The sequence below is a fragment of the Mobula hypostoma genome, chromosome 29 (assembly GCF_963921235.1).
Source record: "Mobula hypostoma chromosome 29, sMobHyp1.1, whole genome shotgun sequence".
Lineage (NCBI taxonomy): Eukaryota > Metazoa > Chordata > Chondrichthyes > Myliobatiformes > Myliobatidae > Mobula > Mobula hypostoma.
In genome coordinates, this window is record NC_086125.1 from 3,078,500 (window position 1) to 3,102,922 (window position 24,423).

The 24,423-nt window shown below is 44.0% G+C and overlaps 1 protein-coding gene across 1 annotated transcript in view; it reads right to left on the reverse strand.

The window, feature by feature from the left end:
- Nucleotides 1–591: 591 nt before the first annotated feature.
- The window catches only part of LOC134339313 (proto-oncogene vav-like), a 190,954-nt gene continuing 167,122 nt past the window's right edge, over nt 592–24,423 (reverse strand). Inside the window, exons 20-27 of the mRNA XM_063035710.1 lie at nt 21,818–21,954; nt 17,850–17,915; nt 15,099–15,130; nt 12,333–12,449; nt 9,478–9,565; nt 4,843–4,957; nt 2,650–2,801; nt 592–1,948 (exon numbers count right to left, since the gene is read on the reverse strand). Of these exons, the coding sequence (XP_062891780.1) occupies nt 1,892–1,948; nt 2,650–2,801; nt 4,843–4,957; nt 9,478–9,565; nt 12,333–12,449; nt 15,099–15,130; nt 17,850–17,915; nt 21,818–21,954 (764 nt within the window). The 3' untranslated portion in view covers nt 592–1,891. The remainder of the gene's footprint in view (nt 1,949–2,649; nt 2,802–4,842; nt 4,958–9,477; nt 9,566–12,332; nt 12,450–15,098; nt 15,131–17,849; nt 17,916–21,817; nt 21,955–24,423) is intronic.

Below are 24,423 nucleotides of genomic sequence, written 5' to 3' on the forward strand. Positions count from 1 at the left end.
AGGTTGTGTAATGTATATTTACTTTGATAATAAATGAACTTTGAACTTGGAACTGTTTCTGTTTTTGCAATTCTATGCACACTACGGGGGCTTCATTCAAAGTGGTACTAACTTGCAGCTGTGCTGCCTGTGGCCATATATCTTTACCGCGCAGTGCAGACCTCTTAACCACATTGACAGCAGTCAGGAAGCCATGGGAGTGACCCACAATAGTTGTTTTAAATATGTAAGACCTATCATAACAGTGACTACATTTCAGAAACTGTAATCCTCTTTGGGAAAGATGATGGCAAAGAAGGTGTTAAATAAAACTCAGTTATCAGATGATGCTGCAATGTTAACCACTGAGATGGAGCCTGCAGTCGAGAATTGGCTTCATTGTCGATCAACAGAAGTTGCAAGTCTCCGGATTGCCACCAGAGTGGCTGTCTTACAATCGGAGATAGGGTCAGAGGTTGGATTGGGCTCTATATTAAGTTATTGTCATTTCTCAGCTCAAGTTGGGATAACAATCAAATTCTTTTTACCAACCCCCTGGGATATTCATATACACCAGATGTTCAATGTTGGGCCTTGGTCTACATCATGGAACAGCAAGAAGGTATCATCTTGAGTCAGCAAGAATTCTCTGCATTAAGTTGCACCCAATACTAATGTACACCCAGTGGCCACTTTATTAGGTACACCTGTACACCTACTCGTTACTGCAAATAACTAATCAGTCAATCACATGGCAGCAACTCAATGCATAAAAACATGCAGACATGGCTAAGAGGTTCAATTTTTCTTCAGACTAAATGTCCGAATGGGGAAGAAATGTGATCTAAGTGACTTTGACCGTGGAATGATTGTTGGTGCCAGATGGGGTGGTTTGAGTATCTCAAACTACTGATCATCTGGGATTTCCAAGCACAACAATTTCTGGGATTTACAGAGAATGGTGTGAAAGAAAAAGATAAACATCCAGTGATTGGCAGTTCTGAGGGCAAAATTTTCTTGTTAATGAGAGAGGTCAGAGGAGAATGGCCACACTGGTTCAAACTGACAGGAAGGTGACACTAACTCAAATTACCATGCATTATAACAGTGATGTGCAGGAGAACATCTCTGAAGGCACAACATGTTGAAGTGTGAAGCAGATGGGCTACAGCAGCTACAGAGTACATTGGGTTCCACTCGTGCACTTAAAGTGGCCACTCAGCAGACATTGTTTGTTCTTTAATGACTTGATTTTTTTTTTAACCAGGAGCTTTTTGTGTTTAAAGTGGCTGCCCTGAAAATCACGGCATTGTCCTGGACTAATACTTTGGTTCCAACCCCACCAGTGTGAAGACTGTAGTACTCCATCTATGCAGACTGCTGACCCCTCTACTAAATTCATGGGACTCAATTATTATCAAGCCCCAAGGCCAAATATCTAAAGTCCCATTACATATGCAAAGCCTATCATAAGAGTGACTACATGAAATTTGTAATCGTCTTTGGTATAGTTGAGCTGTTAAATAAAATCCAATTCATTATTTTCCCTAAGACAGTCTGTTCTTTCACCAGCCTTCCCATGGGGAAAAAAAGCAAAGACTCCTTTTAAGGATATTTTATACTGTATTAATAAATACAGAAAAATCAAAATATTCTTCAATCTGAAAGAGTGGATTTCTGTTTAGTCCAAGACTACAGAGATGTGGTTCTGGGACTTTACAGAACCCAATTTTCTTAGGTTTTTTTGTTATCTCTAGCTTCACAATGGGACTGGAGGTTAATACATAGATGGTTAGGACATTGTAATATTCTGGATGAGGACAACCACATAGAAGAATCTTTGTCCTGATGTAGCATTATCTTTGCGTCCAGGGAAAATGTTTCCATAAACAACGATGAAGACAAAAGTCCTTCAGTAGCAGTAGTCTGAATAATCTTCCTCTACGTAATTGGCAGGGAATAGGCCGACCTGAAAACAAAGACAGGGTAGGGTTACAGAAGGGCCACTTGTAATCACCAGCTGATGATGTGTGCAGAAGTTCAGAATAAACAAGGTGCTGAAGGAAGCAGGCAGCCTCTGTGGAGGGAAACATTTCTCTCCATAGATGCAGCCCGGCCTGCTGAGTTCCTATAACAGCTTGTTTCTTTTCGCTCCAGAGGTCGAACTCGTGTCTGCAGGCTCGATTCAGTGACTGTCCTTGTGTCCTGGGCATTTGCCCGGGTGGGAGTGAGGGAGAATGAGGCCTGTTGTTTTGTTGCTTGTTGTTTCCTGTGTTCTGCTGAGCATTATGGGCACTATGTTGGTGCTGGAGTGTGGCGACATGCGGGCTCAATTTCAACATTGAAGAGAAGTTTGGATAGGTACATGGATGGTAGGGGTATAGAGGACTATCAGATCGATGGGAGCGGGCAGTTTAAATGGTTCAGCAGAACTAGATGGGATGAAAGGCCTGTTTTCTGTGCTGTACTTTTCCATGACTCTGACTTACAGGCTGCCCCCAGTACACCCTCAAGTATGTTGGTAAATAATGCAATCAATATATTTAATCGTATGTTTTGATGCACATGAGGCAAATAAACTTGAATTCTGAACATTCAGTTCACACTGTAAGCAGAAAGCAAGGGGAGAATGAGGCAGGCAGCTTGTTTGTGGGTGCTTTTCATACTGACCTTGCCATAGACTTCCCCCTTCCACCATCCAGGTGACGCCTTCTTGTTAATAATTTTCACCACATCTCCTTCCTTCAGACTTAGCTCTGAGCGGTCCCTTGCCGAGAAGTCGTACCGAACCTTTGCCGTCCCGTAGCACTTCAAGCTGGCCCCTGGCACAAGCAGAATTACAATAATCATTTTGCTGTACAGGCTGGGTGGATCCAGAATTCAGGCTGGCACATCATGGGCTCAGCACTCTTCTGTAATGCCCTTGAGTTCCACAACCTACAGACACATTTTCAATTCAAATTCTCAGTATAATTTTATTTATTAGCTTGTTTATCTAATTATTTATTCAATTATTTATAGAAAATAGAATCATACAGGAGAACAGGCCATTCGACCCGCAATAGTGTGCCGAACCAACTAGAAAGCAAATCAAAAACACCAAAACACTAATCTCTCCTACCTACACCATGTCCATATCCCTCCATCTTCCTCACATCCATGTGCCTCTCCAAATGTCTCTAAAAGCCTCTGATGTATTTCCCTCTACCACCATACCAGGCCACACATTCCAGGCATCCACTACTCTGAGTAAAAAAAAAAAAAAACTAAACCTGCACATCCCCCTTGAACCTTCTCCCTCTCACCTTCTGCCTTCTGGTATTAGACATTTCTACACTAGGAAAAAGATACTCCCTGTCTACTCTATCTATGCCTCTCTTCATCCCTCAGCCTCCAGTGCCCCAGGGAGAAAAGAAAACAACAAGTTTATCCATCCTTTCATGATAGCAGCATCCTGGTAAACCTCTTCTGCACCCTCTCTAAAACCTCAACATTCTTCCTATAGTGGGGCAACCAGAAAACTGTATGCAATACTCCAGATGTGGCCCAATTAGTTTTATAAATTTGTAGCATAACCGCTTGACTTTCAAACTCAATGCCCCGACTAATAAAAACAAGCATTCCATAAGCCGCCTTAACCACTAAATTGACCTCTGTAGCTGCTTTCATGAAACTATGAACTTGGATCCCAAAATCTCTCTGCTCAGCAATGCTGTTAAGGATCTTGCCCTTAACAGTGTACTGTCTCCTGGCATTTGCCCTACCAAGGTGCAGCATTTCACATCTATCTTTGTTAAACTCCATCTGCCATTTCTCTCCCCATATCTGCAACTGATCTATATAGTGCTGTATTCTTTGCCAGTCTTCTACAGTATCAACAACTTCACTGATCTTGGTATCATCTGTAAATGTACTAACTCACCCATCTATCTATCTTTTGTCTATATATATTTATTTGTCTAGTATCTATTTATATGTATATGTATTCATTTATTGCAATTTGTCTTTTGCATGTTGCTTTGTTAGTCTTTATGTATAGTTTTCATAAATTCTATTGTATTTGTTTATTTTCCTATAAAAGCCTACAGGTAAACGAATCTTGAGGTAGTATATAGTGACATATACGTACTTTGATGGCAGATTTACTTTGACTTTTGAGCATTACAGGTTAGTTCAGGGGGAAATGAAGGATCAACCACAGTTGTACAGCTGCTGCCTCAGAACTCCGGAGACTTCCATCCTGAATTCAAGCTCTGTCTCTGTGGAGTCTGTACACTCTTCCTGCAACACTGTGGTTTCCCCCAGGTGCTCAGTTTTCTCCCGCATCCCAGGTGCACGCAGATTAACTGCCTGCCGTAAACAACTCCCATTGCAGGTGTGAGGTGGAATCTGGGAGGAGTTGTTGAGAATGTGGGGAGGATCATTGAAATTGCATGTGTGAGGGCCAGCATGGACCCCTTTGACTTTATGATAATACTATCAGTTTGGAGACACATATATAACAGTGAAGTTCTTTGCTTTATAAAACCTGATTTTTTTAAAAAACAATATACCAGCTTAATAGTTACTATCTTTTCATTCTCCATTTATATAACAATGAGATTTAAACCAGACACTCCAGGCCTCTTGGACAAAACCAGAAAATTAGGTGGCTTCAGCTTTCTCATAAAATAAAGTCCCATCAAGTATTCTGAGGAAGACCTGAAAGTTCTTCAGTCAATGAGAGCAAATATTACCTGATCCAAATACGTTTTTGTGAGTGTTTATTGTGTCCAAATTGATTGGTAGTGGATAGAAACGCATGAACAACCATTCTCTGGAGAACAGGAGATGATTGCTTCATTCTCAGCATTATCAGCTCACCTGGCAATTTCGGAACCATTCTTTTCTCAGGTTCTTGAAAAGGATTTTGTAAAGTCGTATCCATTGACTTAAAGCATTCTTTTAGAGAGTTACGTTGGTAAAATTCCACCAGATCCTACAATGGACACAAATACGTAATTGATTAAGTTTGGTGAAGGTGACAGGACAACAAAATGATTCAACAGATAGACACGCACTGCCAACATGATGTAAGGTGAAAGTAACGGGCAGTAGGGTAGCATAGCGCTTCGTGTAAACTTGTTCAATTCCCTCCACTGTGTGAAAGGAGTGGGTCTGTTCTCCCCATCGCTGCACGTGTTTCCTCCCACATTACAAAGATTAGGGCTAGTATGTTTGAGCAGGCTATATTAGTACCAGAAGCATGGCAACACTTGCAGGCTGTTCCCAGCACATCCTCGGACTGTGTTGGTTGTTGACACATACGACACAAGTCACTATGCTTGAAGAATGAAGAGAAATAAAGCTCATCTTATCTTAACCTGGGCTGATCACAGGACATGATCCACGTTAGCAGTAGATATATAATAAAATAAAAGACCAAGAAAACTCAGAAAAAATCTATTGATGTCAACAAATAGTCTGTTGGACTAGTCCTTTGACTTAATGAAGTCCTGATGAAGGGTCTTGGTCTGAAACATAGACTATCTATTCATTTCCAAAGATGCTGCCTGACCTGCTGAGTTCCTTCAGCATTTTGTGTGTGTTGCTTTGGATTTCCAGCATCTGCAGTCTTTCTTGTGTTTATCCTTTGAATTACTAATATTTTTTATCATGCTGTTGAACCTAGTTGGGTCTGAGAGGAGCTATATTGAATTTATAATGATAATGAATTTATAACAGCTATTGTGTGCGTTTTGGGTCACCCCATTGTAGGATGGATATGGAGGTTTTGGAAAGAGTGCAGACGATGCTGCCAGGATTAGAGGTGATCAATAATCAGGAGAAGTTAGACAAACTTTGATTATTTCTTCTGGAGCATCAGAGGCAGAGAGACCTGTTCACCTCCAATGTTTATCCAAAGTTTATAAATTTGTAAGAGGCATCAATAGCGTAGGAAGTTCGAATCTCCTTCCCAGGATAGGAATGCCTAATACTAGAGACGTGCATTATAGATGTGATGTGGTGGGGGGGGGGGGGGGGAGGTAAATTTGTTTTAAGCAGAAAGTGGTAGGTGGCTAGAATGGGCTGCTGGAAGTAGATTTGATAGCGGTGTTTAAGAGGCTATTAGATAGACGCGTGACTATGCGGGGATCATGTGCAGGCAGAAATCAATTGGTTTAATTCAGCATCATGTTCAGCACAGATACTGTGGGCCAAAGAGCCAGTTCCTGGGCTGCATGGTGGTGTAGCTGCTAACGTAATGCTCGACAGCACCAATTATCTGGGCTCAATTTCTCCCACTGCCTCTCAGGAGTTTGTTTCTTCTCCACGTGACCATGTGAATTTACTCTGGGTGCCTGGTCTCTTCTCACATTCCAAAAACACATGGTTCAGTAAGCAGCAGGCACGCTCTGCTGGTGAACACTTGTGTGCTGCCGGCAGTACATTCTCAGACTGTTGGTCATTAATACAAACATAGTGTTTCATTGTATGCTTTGATGTACATGTGAGAGATAAAGCTCATCTTTAAAGGACTGATCTATATTCCATAAAGCTTTTGTATTGTTGTGACAAAGGTGCAAAGTTCCATACTGAGGACTAAGGTGAACCTTGCTCAGCTGTTTAAATATCGCTCAATTAGATGTTCCCTTTTGGTAAATCATTGAATTACTGTCATCTCAAGAAGAGGCCATTCAGCCTGTCAAGCTTGTGATGCCTTGTTTGAAAGAATTATCCAATTGTTGCTATTCTCCGGCTATAACTGAATGGCAGCTGAAAACTTTTCCTCCAGTATGGCCAACGCTCTTTCAAAAGTTACTCCTAAACCTTCTCCTTTTGCAAAGTAAAGTGTAAAACTCATCTACTAATCTCGCAAACACGAGAAAATCTGCAGATGCTGGAAATTCAAGCAACACACACAAAATGCTGGTGGAACGCAGCAGGCCAGGCAGCATATATAGGAAGAGGTACACTCGACGTTTCGGGCCGAGACCCTTCGTCAGGACTGCTGTGTTCCACTAGCATTTTGTGTGTGTCATCTGCTAATCTGTTGTGTTTGAATTCAGATGTACAACAGTGCTGTCTGTATTATCCTGTAGTTGATTGGTGAAGATGGTGCTAAGTTGCAGTCTCTGTCAAGATCATGGCTCAGACTTGTTGTTTTTTGAAGTTTTTAGGAATGGTTTTGGGGACAGAGGGAAGTTGGGGGTCATGTTGAGGGACAGTGACAGTGATTTTGAGGTCAGGTTAGAGTTTAGGTTTTGGGGATGCAGTGCAGGCACAGATCAGACCAATGCTCCGTACTCAGTGGGTTGTGCCATGGGTGAGTTGTCCTGGGATCATTGTCCATGTGAGCAGGAGACACAAGGAGGCATGACTGATGGGGATTTGGAGCTCCTGAGGTCCGAGCCAGGTGTTCAGCCCTCCACATTGGTTGGTCTAGGGGTCTACACCATAGAGCAGAGCATGAAGGTCGATTAGAAGTCAAAGTTCAATGACTGAAGCCTGGAGGCCCGGAGGCCCAGAGGCCTGTTCTAGATTTGGAGGACTGTTATGTGTGGCTGGGTGGGAGGGAGAGAAGGATTTGTTTTGCTGTTTTGTTGTTTGTTGTGTTTTGTTTAAATGTAATCTGAGTTGTTCTGTTGATCATTATGGGCATGCAATGCTGTCACTGGAATGTGTGAAGACCAGCGGGCTGCCTCCAGCATATCCCAAATGTGTTGTTTGTTCATGCAAACAACGTACTTCACTGTATGTTCTGATGTACATGTGATTTAAAAACAGCTAAATCTGAAATCCAAACAACAGATGGTGTCATCACTCTTGTTTGCAGATTGGATGATGTATTTCTAAGGGTGACCCACCCTAATACCCCAGGTTTCATATTTCATATGACATAAGGGTACAAGAAGCTACTCCTTTTGAAGACTGAATTCAGAAGAGGGGGTCGGATCTCATTCAAACCTATCAGATAGTGAAAGGTCTCAATAGAGTGGATGTGGAGAGGATGTTTCCTATGGGGGGGGAGTCTTGGACCAGAGGGTACAACCTCAGAACGGAGGGATATCCATTTAGAATGGAGATGAGGAGGAATTTCTTTAGCCAGAGGGTGGTGAATCATTGTCACAGGCGGCTGTGAAGCCCAGGTCATTGGCTGTATTTAAAGCGGAGCTTGATGGATTCTTGATAAGTCAGGGAGTGAAAGGTTATGTGGAGAAAGCAGGGGACCGTGGTTGAGAGGCAAATAGTTCAGCCATGATCAAATGGCAGAGTAGACTCGATGGGCTGAATTCTGGTCCAAGGTCTTTTGGTCTTATGTCTCCTCATGTTACCGTTCATAAGAGAGGTCCCACCCACTGTCACTGACTAGTCTAACCATCACAGTACACAATGTATGTGGACAAATGACTCCACTGTCAGGAGAAGCTGCACCATATCTGCTGTGGTGGGTGTCTCTCCACATGCACGATAGAAACTGTCAACACCAAAAGCTTCCAGGCGTCATGTACCCCTGTACACCTAAACCCCAACCATACAGAAGCCAATCACATCTAGAAAGACATCATCAAATCTGCAAAATTATGGTGACATGACCTGGAAGGGGCTGTTGTTTTTCATTCTCGAAGGGAAAGGAAATGAATTCTAGTTGCACAAAAATGAAGAGTAGTATTACGCATTTGAAATTTTAAGCCACAGATTTAAAATTAAGTATTTTTTTTACAATTGGAGTTACACTACTAGACTTGCAAAGGGAGAAGATTTGAGATTTCAAGAGTGCAGGATGTGAAAATAATTTTTCATAAACACAAGAAAGTTTGCAGAAGCTGGAAATCCAAAGCAACACACAAAAAATGCTGGAAGAATTCAGCAGGTCAGGCAGCATCTATGGAAATGAATAAACAGTCAACATTTTGGGCTGAGACCCTTCTTCAGCCCTGGAAAGGAAAGGGGAAGATGCCAGGATAAAAGGGTGGAGGAAGGAGAAGGAAGCTAGCTATAAGGTGATAGGTGAAACTTGGTGGGCAGGAAAGGTAAAAGGCCAGAGAGAAAGGAACCTGATAGGAGAGGAGAGTGGACCATTGGAGAAAGGGAAGGAGGGGACCCAGGAAGAGGTGCTAGGCTGATGAGAAGTGGTAAGGGGCCAGAGTGGGGAATAGAAGAAGAGGGAAGTGGGACAGAATTTTTTTTATCGGAATGAGAAATTGATCTCCATGCCATCAGATTGGAGGCTACCCAGGCGGAATATAAAGTGTTGCTCCTCCACCCTGAGATTGGCTTTATCGTGGCACAAGAGGAGGACATGGACTGACACACCAGAATGCAAATGGGAATCCTGCAGATGACCAGAACCATACACCTTCTCCAAGTCCCCAGACGAACACTAGCATAGAATCACAGTTGCAATGTTAGCATGGAGGAGTAGTTAGTGTTATAGCCTGTGGATTATGTAGGCACAGTGCAGATGGGACACCTCTCTGCACATGTATGAACCCTGTGGTAACAGTTCATACTCACCAATAATGACTTGAATGCTCTCTTGTCTGTCAAGCGGAATAAACTGTCTGCCGTTGTCACCTTGATGTGCTTTATTTCTACATTGTACCTGTCAACAAAGTGAGAGAGAATGTCAGCGATAATTTGTCTCAACACATTACACTGAATGTATCATGTGTGATACATTTAAAGCTGCAGATTCAGTTACATTGAGTTGCTAAAGTAGACTAACAAGTTTCCTAGTTTGTTTTTCCTCATGACGCAATAGATCGTTCGGCCCATCAAGTCTATACCAGCTCTCAGAGCAAACCCATTAATCCCATTCCTCTCTGATCCCGTAATTCCTGTGAAATCCTTTCCCTGTAATGGATTGCCATCAACTCCACACAGGAAGCACCCGAGAGCAAACCTAACTGGGATCACTGGGGTTGCGAGGCAGCGACACTACCTGAATTTGTCTCCGAATAATTCGTAGTGAAACTTTTCCCAAAGCAGTCTTTAACAGAATATTCCCTGTGACCTTTTGTCTAATTTGTCACCTTCTGACAAACCCGTCAGAGTTCTGATAAATGCCATCAACCTGAAACACCAAGCAGCACCCGCAATACTCAGCAGGTCAGGCAACACCTGTGGCAGAAAATAAGCAATCGACATTTTGGGCCAAGATAGTAACATAACATTTACAAAACCTAAGACAGGAACTGTTTTTGCCTCTGAGGCTGAGTGTTTCCAATACCTGCTCAAATCTGGATAAATCCTAGGGGATCATTGAGTCACTTGGATCCCAAAATCTCCTGCGCAGCCACACTGTTAAGGATCTTGCCCTTTACAGTGTATTGGCTCCTTGCGTTTGCCCTACCACGGTGCAACTCTTCATGTTTATCTGGGTTAAACTCCATCTGCCATTTCTTAGCCCATATCTGCAACTAGTCTATATCATGCTGTATTTTTTTGCCAGTCTTCTACATATCCACAACTCCAACAATCTTGATATCATCTGCAAACTTATGAACTCACCCATCTACATTTTCATCCAAGTTATTTAAATACATCGTGAACAGCTGAGGCCCTAGCACAGACCCATGTGGAACACCACTAACAACAAACCTCCAGCTTGAATAGTCCCTTTAACCACCACCCCCTGTCTTCATCAGGAAGTCCAACACTTCCTCCCCCTGGACTCTAAATGCCCTAACATATTTATATACTCAGCACTGATCTCCTCCATGTCCTTTTCCTTGGTAAATACTAACGAAAAGTACTCATTAAGTACCTTACTCACGTTCTTTGCATAATGTTCCCCTCTTTATCCTTGAGTGATCCCACACTCTCCCTAGTTTTCCTCTTGCTCTTGATGAATGTATAGAATGTCTTGGGATTCATCTTAATGCTACTTGCCAAGGTCTTTTCATGGCCCCTCCTGGTTTTCCTCATTCCCTTCTTTAGTAGTTAATTAGTTAACTCAAGTAAGAAATGAAAAAGTAGTGAGGTAGTGTTCATGGGTTCAATGTCCATTCAGAAATCTGATGGCAGAGGGGAAGAAGCTGTTCCTGAATCATTGAACATGTGTCTTCAGGCTCCTGTACCTCCATCTTGATGGTAGCAGTGAGAACAAGGCATGACCTGGGAGATGAGGGCCCTTACTGATGGATGCCCCCTTTATAAACCTGGATGATTAGCTGGGCTAATGGATGTTTAGTTGAATATTATCCACAACAATACTCTGTTATAAATAAGATGCACTTCATCAGATTAGCTCTCTCTCTCTTTATATATATATATATATATATATATATACACACACACACAAAATATGTGAAGCTTGTTAATAATGACTCAGCAGCCATTATCTTAGATACCTCCTGTACCTAACAAAGGGGCCACTGAGTACATATACATCTGTGGTCTTCTGCTGCTGCAGCCCAGCGATTTCAAGTTTGACTTGTGTGTTCACTGTTGCTTTTCTGCTCACCACAGCTGTAACACGTCGTTATTTGAGCTACTGTTATCTTTCTGTTAACTTCAACCAGTCTGGATATTCTCAGCTGACGTCCCTCACCCACAGAACTGCTGCTCACTGGATTTTACTTTTTTGTTTCTCACACCATTTTATGTAAACTGTGGAGACTGTTGTGCATGAAAATCCCAGGGGATCTGCAGTTCCTGAGATACTCAAACCACCCCATCTGGCACCAACAATCATTCCACAGACAAAGTCATAATATCACATTTCTTCCCCATTCTGATGTTTGGTCTGAACAACCACTGAACCTCTAGATCATGTCTGCATGCTTTTATGATTGGCTAATTAGATATTTGCTTTAATGAGGAGGTGTATAGGTATTTGCATTCTGTTAATGTGTTTCCTTTGTTACTACTCTTTTTGCCCTCTTCTCATTACTACCATCATTGAGGAGGCACAGGAGCCTAGAGGCCCACAGTGAATAGTTCAGCAACACCTTCTTCCCCTCCTCCATCATATTTCCGAATGGTCGATGAACACTACCTCACTGTTCTTTTTTTCTGGTCTATTTCTTCTGTAATTTATAGTAATTTTATGCCTTTCCACTGCACTGCTTCAGCAAAACAAGAGATTTCACATCGTACGTCTGTGACTATAAATCTGATTCTAATTCTGATGGATTTATGTATGGAATGATCTGTTTGGATGGCATGAGTACAACGAATTTCACTTTATCTCAGTACCTGTGACAAAAACAAACCAATTACCAGACTTTCCTGAATGTTAGAGAATTCAGTTGCACACCCTCTGTAACCAGGGAATTGACTCAGACTCTACAGCCAGCAGGAAATAAACTGCAAATTCTGAGATTATATTTCTACAACCACACTCCGTGCTAATTATCACTCATTACTTGATGCTGATTGCGAATTCCCCGGCGTCCTTTACTCTTTGCCTCACTAGGTACGTGCCGTCCGAGCGACTGCCCAACATGGCTTCTGCCTGACCGCGTTCCATTGGACCAGCGTACCTGCAGGAGATCAAGGACAAGGTTAATCTAGAGGTGCCTTTGGCCTTCTCTGTTAAGAGGTGTGCTGTTCATCAACTGGAAAGAGCGAGTGAGGTGGAACAGTTGCATACTGGATACTACCAGCCTGGGCAGTGTAGAACATGGTTTAATTATGAAATGTTCATGAGAGTCATGGAATCAGAGTTATACAAGGGAGCAGGTCCTTTGGTCCAGCTTGTCCTTTACAACCATGGTGCCAACACGAACTAGTCCTATTCACCCGAGTTTGGCCCATATTGCTCTAAACCAGGGGTTCCCAAACTTTTCTACACCATGAAGCGTCCATGGAAAAGAGCGAACAGTCATTACTTCGGGCTAGGGCCCTTCATTACGAGGGGAGAAGGCGTCAGAGCGGGGAGGTGGGGGGAGGGGAGGAAGATGTACAAGGTGGTGGGTGATGGGTGGAACAGGGAGAGGGGGAGGGGGTGAAGTAAAGAGCTGGGAAGTTGAAAGAGATGAAAAGGACTGGATAGGGGGGAATCCGGTAGGAGAGGACAGGGGGCTGTTGGGGGGGGGGAAGGGGGAGGAGCACCAGAGGAAGGTGATGGGCCAATAGGGATATAAGGTGAGAGAGGGAAACGGGAATGGGGAATGGTGAAGGAGCGGGGGGCAATTACTGTAAGTTCAGGAATATTCATGCCATCAAGTTGGAGGAGAGCTAGAGTGGGATCTGGGTGAAGGGAGGAGCTCCCAGTGAAACCTCCATCTTAAATGTCAGGGGTAAGTTTTTTACGCAGAGAGTGGTGAGTGCGTGGAATGGGCTGCCAGTGGAGGCAGAAACGATGGGGTCTTTTAAGAGACTCCTGGATGGATACGTGGAGCTTGGAAAAATAGAGGGTAATGGGTAACCCTAGGTAGTTCTAAGGTAAGGACATGTTCGGCACAGCTTTCTGGGCTGAAGGGCCTGTTTTGTGCTGTAGGTTTTCTATGTTTTCTATGTTGCTATGAAACAATACCATTAAGCAAAGGGTCCGTGAATCCCTGCTCTAACCTCTAGCTGACCACATACTGTCTGATGTCTTTTAAATGTTGTAATTGTACCTGTAGGTTCTGCATTGAAACCTATCAGATATAGAAAAGCTGAGTGGGTATGGACAGGATGTTTCTTATAGTGGGAGAGCCTAGGACCAGAGGGCACAATCTCAGAATACAAACACATCCCTTTGGAACAGGGATGAGGAGCAATTTCTCTAGCCGGAGGGTGGTAAATCTGTAGAATTCATTGTCACAGGTTGCAGTGGAGGCCAAGTCATTGAGAAGGTTTAAAGCTGAGGTTGATAGTTTCTTCATTAGTAAGGGTGTCAGAGGTTTTGGGGAGAAGGCTGAAGAGTGGGGTTGAGATGGATAATAAATCAGACTCAAACCCTGCTCCTATGTCACATTGTCTTGTACCTACAACACTCTCTGCAGCTCATCCATGTGTGCACCACCCTCGGTGTGAAAAGCGTTGCCTCTCAAGTCTCCTTTCAAACTTTCTCCTCTCACCTTAAACCTACATCATCTAGGTTAGACTCTGCCAGTTTATTCTCAATAAAAAGATGCGTGCTTTTTGGTCGCAGCAATTTCTATGGGGTCAACAAATGTGCTGCTGCTCTATTTCTAATGATTGTAAGGTCCTGCTATGCACTAAGAACTGCACGCACTGCAGGTCTAACCCAGCAGCGAGTTGCCCTTTGGCGGAGAAGATGAAGGAGCAGCACAACGTGTTGATGGAGACAGTCAAATAGCAAGTGGCCATCATGGTCGCTTTTCTTGTGATTGCAAGACCCCTTTGGACGTTGTTATTCTGGCAAGTCGCACGCTCGATTCACTGGTTTACTAGATGAGAGCAGGGGCACACATACGGTGGGGAATCCGTGTGGCCTCGGTCATGGCGAAGACTGGGCCTCGAGCCACCGTGTCGCCCCTTTGCAGCTGCCGGGAGCGAGGAGGTGAAGCCTGCGCACTCTACTGAGGGGGCAGCATGGTGCCGCCCTCCCAGGATTTCGCTCGGCAGAAGACCAGCTCTGCAGTCGTGGTTGACTGCAGGTTTTTAGATGGAAATCAATGGACCTAGGGCCTCGGGCCACAGGGCCGCCTGCTTTACAGCCGCAGGGGAAAGGCGTCTGAGCTGGTGCCCTCCACGGGTGTGGCGTGGTGTAGCTGTGGTCAATTGAACATTTCAATGGACTGAAGGGCCTGGACTCAACACATAAATATTTTGTGTGGTTGTATTTTAATAACATTCTATATGTTCTTGTACTGGCTCTCAAACCTCGGTGTCACCTGGTGGGCATTGGGGTCAGTGCACTCTATTGTGGTTGACTGATGACTTTGATGGGCTGGGAGGTCAGGTAAAATATATGTATATTCACTGATACTCTATATGTGCTTGTTGACTTGTATGTGTGTGGACTGAGCCTCAAATCGCAGGTCGCCTGGGTAGTCATCGTGACCGGAGCACTCCACCAGGGGGTGGTGTGGCATGGCGCCCAGGCTCTGTGTGACTGCCGAGACTGTGTTTTGAATTTGGACCCCAGAGTAACACTGTCTCAATTGGCTGTATTCATGGGTATTCATGTATGGTTGAGTGACATTTAAACTTGAACTGAATTGAGATATTGTACTTACCATGAATAGCCAGAATAGTCTTTTGCAAGAGCCTGCAAGATACAAAGCACATTGAAAACTATGTGGGCCATTTTTATTTTCTAAATACTTTAACCCTAGTAGCTTATTATGTTTTTAATCTGAATTTTTAAAAATTATTTTTGAGCGTATAGTGAAGGTAGATTGCCTGGGGATTGGGGAATGCATCCGGTGTTGAGTACTGAAAAGGTACTGTATGCGTTAACGGTGGGATACATTGATGGTCAGTGTATTGGCATTGAGAACCAACAGTGATTACAGTTGAGTTTTTTCTTTGTTAACTTTCACCTCGCTAATTTCCCTTGAGGGGGTGTAGGAGGGGATGGGTGACAGTGAGTACTGAGAGTGTATTTGGCAGTGACGTGTGTCTGACACCTGTTCAGTTTTAACTTTGTGCATAGATAATCAGCTGATCCAAACTCAAAAATGTTAGACTGTGCTCTCAGCAATAATTCCAAAATTGCTTACTGCATGGGATTTGGGCAGAGGGATGTGGTTAGCTGAGTTTCGTCAGTGAAGCTGGCTGTTAGTGCATTCTGCAGTTTTATTTAACATTTTAAACTTCTCACTTATGTGAAAATATAAATATGTATATCACCAATTAACCTAACCAGTACATCTTCAGGCTGTGGGAGGAAATCAGAGCACCGAGGGAAACCCCACACATTCCACAGGGAGGATGTACAAACTCCTTACGGAGGACGCTGGGATTGAACTCTGACTCCAATACCCTGAGCCAACTGCTACGCTACCATGTTGTGTATGGTTTTTCATTGACTTTATGCTGTATCTACTGTGAATGCCTGCTAGAAAATGAATCTCAGGATGATATATAGTAACATATATGTACTTTGATAATAAAATTTACTTTGAACTTTGAGTTAGTTGGTTTCCATTATGATCATGAACAAAACCAACAGTATCTTGTCTATAGATTCCTTAATCCACTAGGTTAAGGAGATCTCCGCTGACCAACATACAACCTTCCTCTTTTCTGTCCACATCAGTAACCATTCAGTTTTCTGACACCAGACCAAAGGAACTTTGGAAAACAAAGAGAAAGACTGCCCTATTTCCTCCCTTGTTTCTTTGGGTACATTTTATCCAAGCCTGGTGATTTATTCACCCTTAAATACGCTCAATGCCTTTACATGTTCATCATTTCCAATGCTTTACCTTCTTCATCCTTAATATCAATACCTACATTAACCCCTCTTTGGTGAAGATAGGTGCAAGTACATCCATTCAGAACTTTAAAGTTTTCCTCCTTCACACTCTGCCAGTTATTTTTGGCATCTATCCTTTCCCTTCTAATCTCTCCTTACCCACTTACTGCCCATGATGCCACTGGCATTTAGGGCAGCAATGAAGGGTCTCCATCTCTGTCTGGTACTGGCAGTCATGCAAGTTCCATAAGAAGATTTACAGAAACATCATCGCACAGAGATGCAGAAGGATTCTTCATTGCTGTTTCCATAACAGTTTAGTTTTACCAGTCAGGGTTGTTAGCCCTGAGCTGAACCCTCGAACCTGGAGGACTGCTAGACCACTCTTAATCTAGCCTCTCCCCTTTGGCCTGTTTGGCATGCTGATTGTACCAAGCTCTGACTCCAGCCAACATTAGCTCTCTGGGTCATAGAACCATAGAACATTACAGCACAGAAACAGGCCTTTTGGCTCTTCTTGGCTGTGCCGAACCATTTTTCTGCCTAGTCCCACTGACCTGCACCTGGACCATATCCCTCCATACACTGGGATCCCCTTGGAGGAATCATCTTGATTTACCAGTAAGGTTATTTGTCAATTCCTCCTGGTATCTTTTCTGCCCATAATCATTTGGTGGAAGATGGCAATTGACCCAGATTAATTGTGGTAGAAACAGTAATATCTTGTGTCCAAGAAGAGTGAGAGGAAGGGGTGCCTCTAATAATCCACCCCGAAGACACGAGATTCTGCAGATGCTGGGCAACTGGAATCTTAAATGCTGGAGAAATTCACCAGGTCATCAGCACTGGAAAGGAAGGGGATAGGGTCAGAATAAGGTGGGGTCTCGGCCCAAAACATTGACATCTCTTTTCCATAGATGCTGCCTGGCCGGCTGAGTTCCTCCAGCATTTTGTGTGTGTTGCTTGGGTTTCCAGTATCTGCAGATATTCTCTTGTTTGTGATATGAAGGTGGGGAGAGGGTTGTGGTACAAGTTGGCAGCTGATAGGTAAGACCAGTTGAGGATTCCTCCTTCAGTCCTTTACCTCTTACAGTTATCACCTTCTTACATCATCTCCCCTCCCCCACCTACATCACCTGGTCTCATCTATAATCTGTCAGCCCTCCCTCCTCCTTTTCATTCTAGGTACTGCCCCCTTCCTTTCAGCCCTTATGAAGGACATCAGGGCCAAAACATCACTGGTTCATTTTCTTCCCTAGCCTGAGCTGCTGAGTCCCTCTGGAACTTTGTGAGTGTTGCTCAGGTCCTCAGAGTTCTGGAATCAAATGGTTAATCATTTCACTACAATTAGTCCCACCCTTACCACAAACAGATCATGCTGTCCATCAGTTCTCAGAAGCAAAAATAATACAGTACAGGAAGAGGCTATCACAGCGTCTCAATGTCCACATGGTTGACAACAAGGCTTAGTTTTCCTGCAGCAAGTGTCATGTCACAAGAATCTGGCTATTTCAAACATGGCCATTTCCTTTACAGTAATATATAGAAGTCTAGATTTTCTACTTACAGAAAGAAAGGGTTTTACTTTATTACACGGAAACCAACCAATGTCATTCGTGGACGTGTTTCTTCCCTGAAAGGGAGTGAATGATATAATGTTAGTGCCAATGTTTATGTATTACCGTGAAAGGCAAGTGAAAGCAAGAATCCTAATGCTCTCAGATGCATTCAATATCACAAAAACTGAGAGCTCACAGAAACAGCCCAGAGAAACCGAGTCAGCTTCGAATCATCTTCTCATGCTTGATGAGCCCTGTGCAATGTTGTAGATGTTTGTCTGCTACCCCTTCCTCCAGAAAGCCCCACCCCCCAGTGATACAGGATTGGGCCCATCTCATGAGAGGGGGCACTTCCCCCTCTTCCTGCAGCTTCTAGTTAAACTCCATCAGGCTGGTAGTCCACAGGTTTCCTGGGACAGTGTGGTCCAAATTTGCAGCCGGTATCACCAGCTTTTATCATCACACCACAGAACATGTTTACTTGTATTTAGAGATACAGACCCTTCTGGTACAACGAGCCCACTTCACCCTATTACACCCATGTGACCAATTAGCGTACCAACCCGTAGGTCTTTGGACTACGCAAGGAAACCAGAGCACCTGGAGGAAATGCACACGTTCATGGGGAGAATGTGCAAACTCCTGACAGACAGCAACAGGAATTGAACCCGAAATGCTGACGCTGTACCGTGTTTCGCTGACCGCTATGCTACCGTACTGTCCTACGCGTCAGACCGTCCCTGCACACTGCATACACGGGAGTGCTGTGCTGTGGAAAAATGTTGAAGTTTAGGTGCCTACGCATCCGTCTGTCTCCTCAATCACTGGACTTAAGTCAGAGACGGAGCGGAAGATTGCTGAAGAGAAGGTGCAGTGTACTTCATCCCAGGGCAGGCTGTCACAGGAACAGCAAGCCCATCTTTTGAATGGTAACACCAGATACAGTAGAGAAGGGAAAATGCCTTCTCTAAATCATATTAAATGATTTGTGTTGCCCAACAATCTTAGATATTGGAACCTATTCAATTTATTTTGAAAATATCTCTGATAACTGGAGAAATTTTTAAAGAACGTTAAAAGGCCTTTGCCAGCTGAAAAAACGTTGCCAAATTCTGGAGGATGGAGCTTCAAGGTACAGTGCCTTGTCTCTCCCTGCCTCTTGGGTGTAGAGGGTCAGATCTGATGGGAGGTGGTACAGTGCCTTGTCTCTCCCTGCCCCTTGGGTGTAGAGGGTCAGATCTGATGGGAGGTGGTGCAGTGCCTTGTCTCTCCCTGCCTCTTGGGTGCAGACGGTCAGCCCTTTTGGGAAGTGGAGGTGGCTTTCAGGGCTATTGGTAACCAGGGGATTAGTTCCTAACTAGAGTAGCTCATCTTAGAACCATCGAGTCATAGGGTACTAGAAACAGATGCTTTCTCCCATCTAGTCCAGGCCAACTGGATCTTCTGTCTGATCCTATCTACCTGCTCCTGGACCATAGCCCTCCAAGCCCTTCCCATCCATGTACCTATCCAAACTTCTCTTCGATGCTCTCATTGAACCCACATCTGCTACTTCCACCAGCAGCTAGTTCCACACTCACACCACCATCTGAGTGATGAAGTTTCTCCTCCGATTTCCCTCGCGTATTTCACTTTTCACACTAAATCTATGATCTGTAGTTCTAGTCTCACCCAACTTGAGGGGGAAAACCCCACATGTATCCACCCCACCTATACAACCTCATAATTTTGTACAGCTCTATAGGATCTTATTCTCCTGTGCTCCAGTGAATAAAGTCCTAACCTATTCAACCTTTTCTTATAACTCAGGCCCTTGAGTCCTGGCAACATCCTTATACTTTTTCTCTGTGCCCTTTCAGGCTTATTGGTATCTTTCCTGTAGGTAGGTACCAGAATTGTACACGATACTCCAAATTCAGCTGCACCAACGCCTTGTACAACTTCAACATAAAATCCCAGCTCCTGTACAGATTTATGTACCCTGATTTACGAAGGCAGTGTGCCAAAAGCTCTCACTACTAGCCTCTCTACCTGTGATGCCACTATCAAGTGGTTATTGATCTGTATTCTGGCGTCCCTTTGTTCTACTGCACACCACTGACCTCTATCATACCCCAGAATGAGGGGTCACAGTTTGAGGATAGAGGGGAAGCCTTTTAGGACTGAGATTAGGAAAAACTTCTTCACACAGAGAGTGGTGAATCTGTGGAATTCTCTGCCACAGGAAACTGTTGAGGCCAGTTCATTGGCTATGTTTAAGAGGGAGTTAGATATGGCCCTTGTGGCTACAGGGGTCAGGGGGTATGGAGGGAAGGCTGGTGCAGGGTTCTGAGTTGGATGATCAGCCATGATCATAATAAATGGCGGTGCAGGCTCGAAGGGCCAAATGGCCTACTCCTGCACCTATTTTCTATGTTTCTATGTTTCTATTCAATGCATAAGTTTTACTCTGGTTTGTCCTTCCAAAGTGCAATGCCTCACATTTGGGGTCATAGAATCATAGAAAAGTACAGCACAGAAACAGGCCCTTTGCCCATCTAGTCTGTGCCAAACCATTTGAGCTGCCTACTCCCATCGACCAGTACCGAACCATGGCCCTCCATATCCCCACCATCCATGTACCTATGCAAACTTCTCTCAAACATTGAAATTGAGCTCTCATGTACCACTTGCACTGGCAGCTCATTTTACATTCTCACGACCCTCTGAGTGAAGAAGTTAACCCTCATATTCCCCTTAAACATTTCATCTTTCACCCTTAACCCATGACCTCTAGTTGTAGTCCCATCCAACCTCAGTGGAAAAGTCTGCTTGCATTTACCCAATCTCTCTCCCCCTCATAATTTTGTGTAACTCTATCAAATCTCCTCTCAATCTTCTACGCTGTAAGGAATAAAGTCTTAACCTATTCAATCTTTCCTTACAACTCAGGTCCTCCAGACCCGGTAACATCTTTGTAAATTTTCTCGGCACTCTCTCAACCTTATTACATCTTTCCTGTGGGTAGGTGTCTGCATTAACACAAAATACAGAGAATTTGGCTTCACCATAAAACACCTATTTAAAGTTGTAAACACAAAATAATCTGCAGATGCTGGGGTCAAAGCAACACTCACAACACACTGGAGGAACTCAGCAGGTCGGGCAGCATCCGTGGAAAAGATCGGCTGAAACGTCGACCGATCTTTTCCACGGATGCTGCCCGACCTGCTGAGTTCCTCCAGCGTGTTGTGAGTGTTACCTATTTAAAGTCTATAACTCCCAACATTCCCACCAGCTTTCCCCCACCCAGGTTCTCCCACATACTTCACCTCAGGGGCAATTTATAGTGACCACTTATCTCAGAGTCTCATCATTGCCCCCAATTCCCAATTGAACCAGTACGGTAACACAGAGGTGAGCATGTTGCTTTACTGCACCAGCCACGGATCAGAGATGAAGGCTCAGTTCCTGCCTCTGCCTGTAAGGCGGTTGTACGTTCTCCCTGTGACCACATGGGTTTCTGACGCGTGCTCCAGTTTCCTTCTACATTCTAGAGATGTACGTTAGGGTCAGTGAGTTGTGGGTATGCTATGTTGGCACCAGAAGGGTGGCAACACTTACTGGCTCCCTTGCTGATTTGATTTGACGCAAATGGCGCATTCCATCATTTGTTTCAATGTGCTTGTGACAAATAAAGCCAGTCTTTAATCTTTAATTCCAGGGCTGGGAACATTGGCCCAGCTCACAGCTTCTGTTTGCAATGACTATTCACACAAAAAGATTACAGCCCAGAAAGCGGCTGTTCAGCGAGCTGGGTCCATGAGATTATCAACGGGCCACTGGGTAAAGCTGATGAATGGCATAGCTAAATATGGCAGAAGGTCACTCCACACTTTGTCTCTGGATGGGCTCTTAGCAAATTAACTGGAAGATCCCAAAAGAAGAAAGCTAACTCAGTTCGCTGCAAAGTCAAGGAGACATTGACCAGACTAACCTCCCACCACTGCTGTTCTACTTCTGCTTTCGTCAGCTCAATTATATCCCCTAAATGCAGCTTCAAAGCAGGTCCAAAGGCCACAGGCGGTGGAGGCATCCCATAATACTCTTGGCAAACTTCTGTCTTGGGCAGACCTGGGAGACGCCGAATTCGAAGGAAACAGAGAACAAAAAGATTGTAAGTCAGTTGATCATCAGCAATGGGATTCGTTTAACTTTTGCCAAAGTCATCACCTCTTCTCCCCCCACCCCCCACCAACTGCCCCTGGACTCTTCACTCAATTGTTCGTTATTGTCATGGCAACATCAATCCCAATCTAACTGATTGCGGACTTCAGGAAGGGAAAACAAGGGAACACACACCAGTCCTCATAGAGGGATCAGAAGAGTTGAGGGTGAACAATTTCAGGTTCTTGGGTGTCAACAGCTCTGAGGATCTAGGCTGGGCCCAACATATTGATGCAGCTATAAAGTAGGTATAACTGTAGCTGTATTTCATTCGGAGTATGAGGAGATTTCGTATGTCAGCAAGGACATTCACAAAGGTCGACTGATGTACAGACCTAACCCGCCGATTCACTGTCTGCTATGGGGAGCGGTGGCCACTGCACGGGATGGAAGTAAGCTGCAGAGAGTTTTAAACTCAGCCAGCTCCATCATGGGCACTAGCCTCCTCAGCATCCATACCATCTCCAAGAAAGGCAGCACCCATCATTAAGGACCCCTATCACCCAGGACGTTGTTAACACCAGGGAAGGGGTACACGAGCCTGAAGGCACACGTTCAGTGATTCAGGAACAGCTTCTTTCCCTCTGCCATCTGATTTCTGAATGGACATTGAACCCATGAACACTACCTCACTATTCTTTTCCCTTTCATTATGCATACTTAATTTAATATTTTTATACACATTTGCTATAATTCACAGGATTTTATTACTATGTTTTGCAATGTACTTCTGCCATGAAACAGCAAATCACACAACGTACGCCAGTAATATCAAACCTGATTCTGACGGAGCCTCCTAGCCCATCGATGTCCTAGACTCTGAGGATACTCACGGACTGAAGCATCACACCTTGGTTCTCATCCTAACCTCAATCCAGACATCACATGGAATGCATAAAATCCTATGCAAAGTACTTTCTTCACAACCTCCTTTTATCCTTTGCCAAGTTCTGAAACTCTGTCAGTTGATCCTCGCATCACCTGGTAACTGGAGCACTTCTCTCTGTGTAACCTCTTTACCCCTCTACAGTACGGATCTGCGAAATCTTTGCTCCAATGAGAACAATCATGACTTCTCCAGTCTAACCTTGAAGCTGGTGTTGTCAATCCTGGAACTCCCAATTGTAGAGCTGTACAGTACAGAAATAGGCCCTTTGGCCCAACACATCCATGCTATCCATGCCTAGATACACCAATTCCATTTTGCCCACATTAGGACCTTATCCTTCTGTACAAGTAACTCATTTAACTTCGACCTGACTCCACCACCTGCTTAGGCAGCTGGATCCAGATTCTCTATCTAAAAAATAAGTTACCCCTCAGATCCCTTGAAAACATCTTGCTCTGACCTTAACATATTTGACATCCCTACCATAGGAAATAGATTTTGACTGTCTGCATTATCCATGTCATACTTTTATTAGGTCACCCCTCAGCCAACTCAATCTCCCAATGTTCCCCAATCTAGGTAACATCTTGCAGAATCTCCTCTGCACTCTTTCCAAAGCAACCACATCCTTCCTGTAGTGAGGCAGGCAGAACTGCACACAATAACCAGTCACTGTTTTGTGAAGTTGCTACGTAACATCTCATGCTTATATTCCATGGCCTACGAAGACAAGCATGTCATAAGCCCTCTTCATTATCCTCAAATAAGTGCCCTTCACCACCCTCTCATGCAGGATAGGGTACAGAAGACGGCATTTTCAAATAACTATGTACTTGGACCCAAGTGGAGAGTGGAACGGCTAATGAAGGGTTTTGGACTAACAGCTTCTCCCTCCACATATTGTTGCCTGCCCTCGCAGTGCTCTCTGCATTTTCTTTTTTTTATTAGAGATTTCCAGCATCTGCAGTTTTGTTGTGATTTTCGTAAACGCAGTTACAATCCAAATGCACACGAGGTTGTCAAGATGGCACAGTCTGAAATGGTGAGAGGCCTTGCTGTAGTTTCTGAGAGGAAACGTTGTAAGAGTTGGATTTAGTTGTCAGGATAAAAGGGGTTTGAGGTCTCGGCGAGCCTTTGCCACTTACTGCTGGCACTGAACAACACGAAGCCAACACTCATTACCCACGATGCTCTCTGACCAGTTGAGGACTCTCACCTACTCTGTTGTTGTTCCTGATCCTGTTCTATGAACTCTGTCTACTCCATATACTACTGCCACAAATTAAATGTAAGTGATTCAAACAACAGCCTTTTCCTGACACAAACTTAGTTTGCTCAATGGTCCTCAGCTGATTCCTTACAATTTTGTTCTAATTCCAGGGCATATTTCCCAAATACTGATATGCTAATCACATCGTACCAGAGGTCAGGACCAAAGCACTCTCAGGCCCCTTTGATCAAAAGCCATCTCATTATATTGCGAGGCA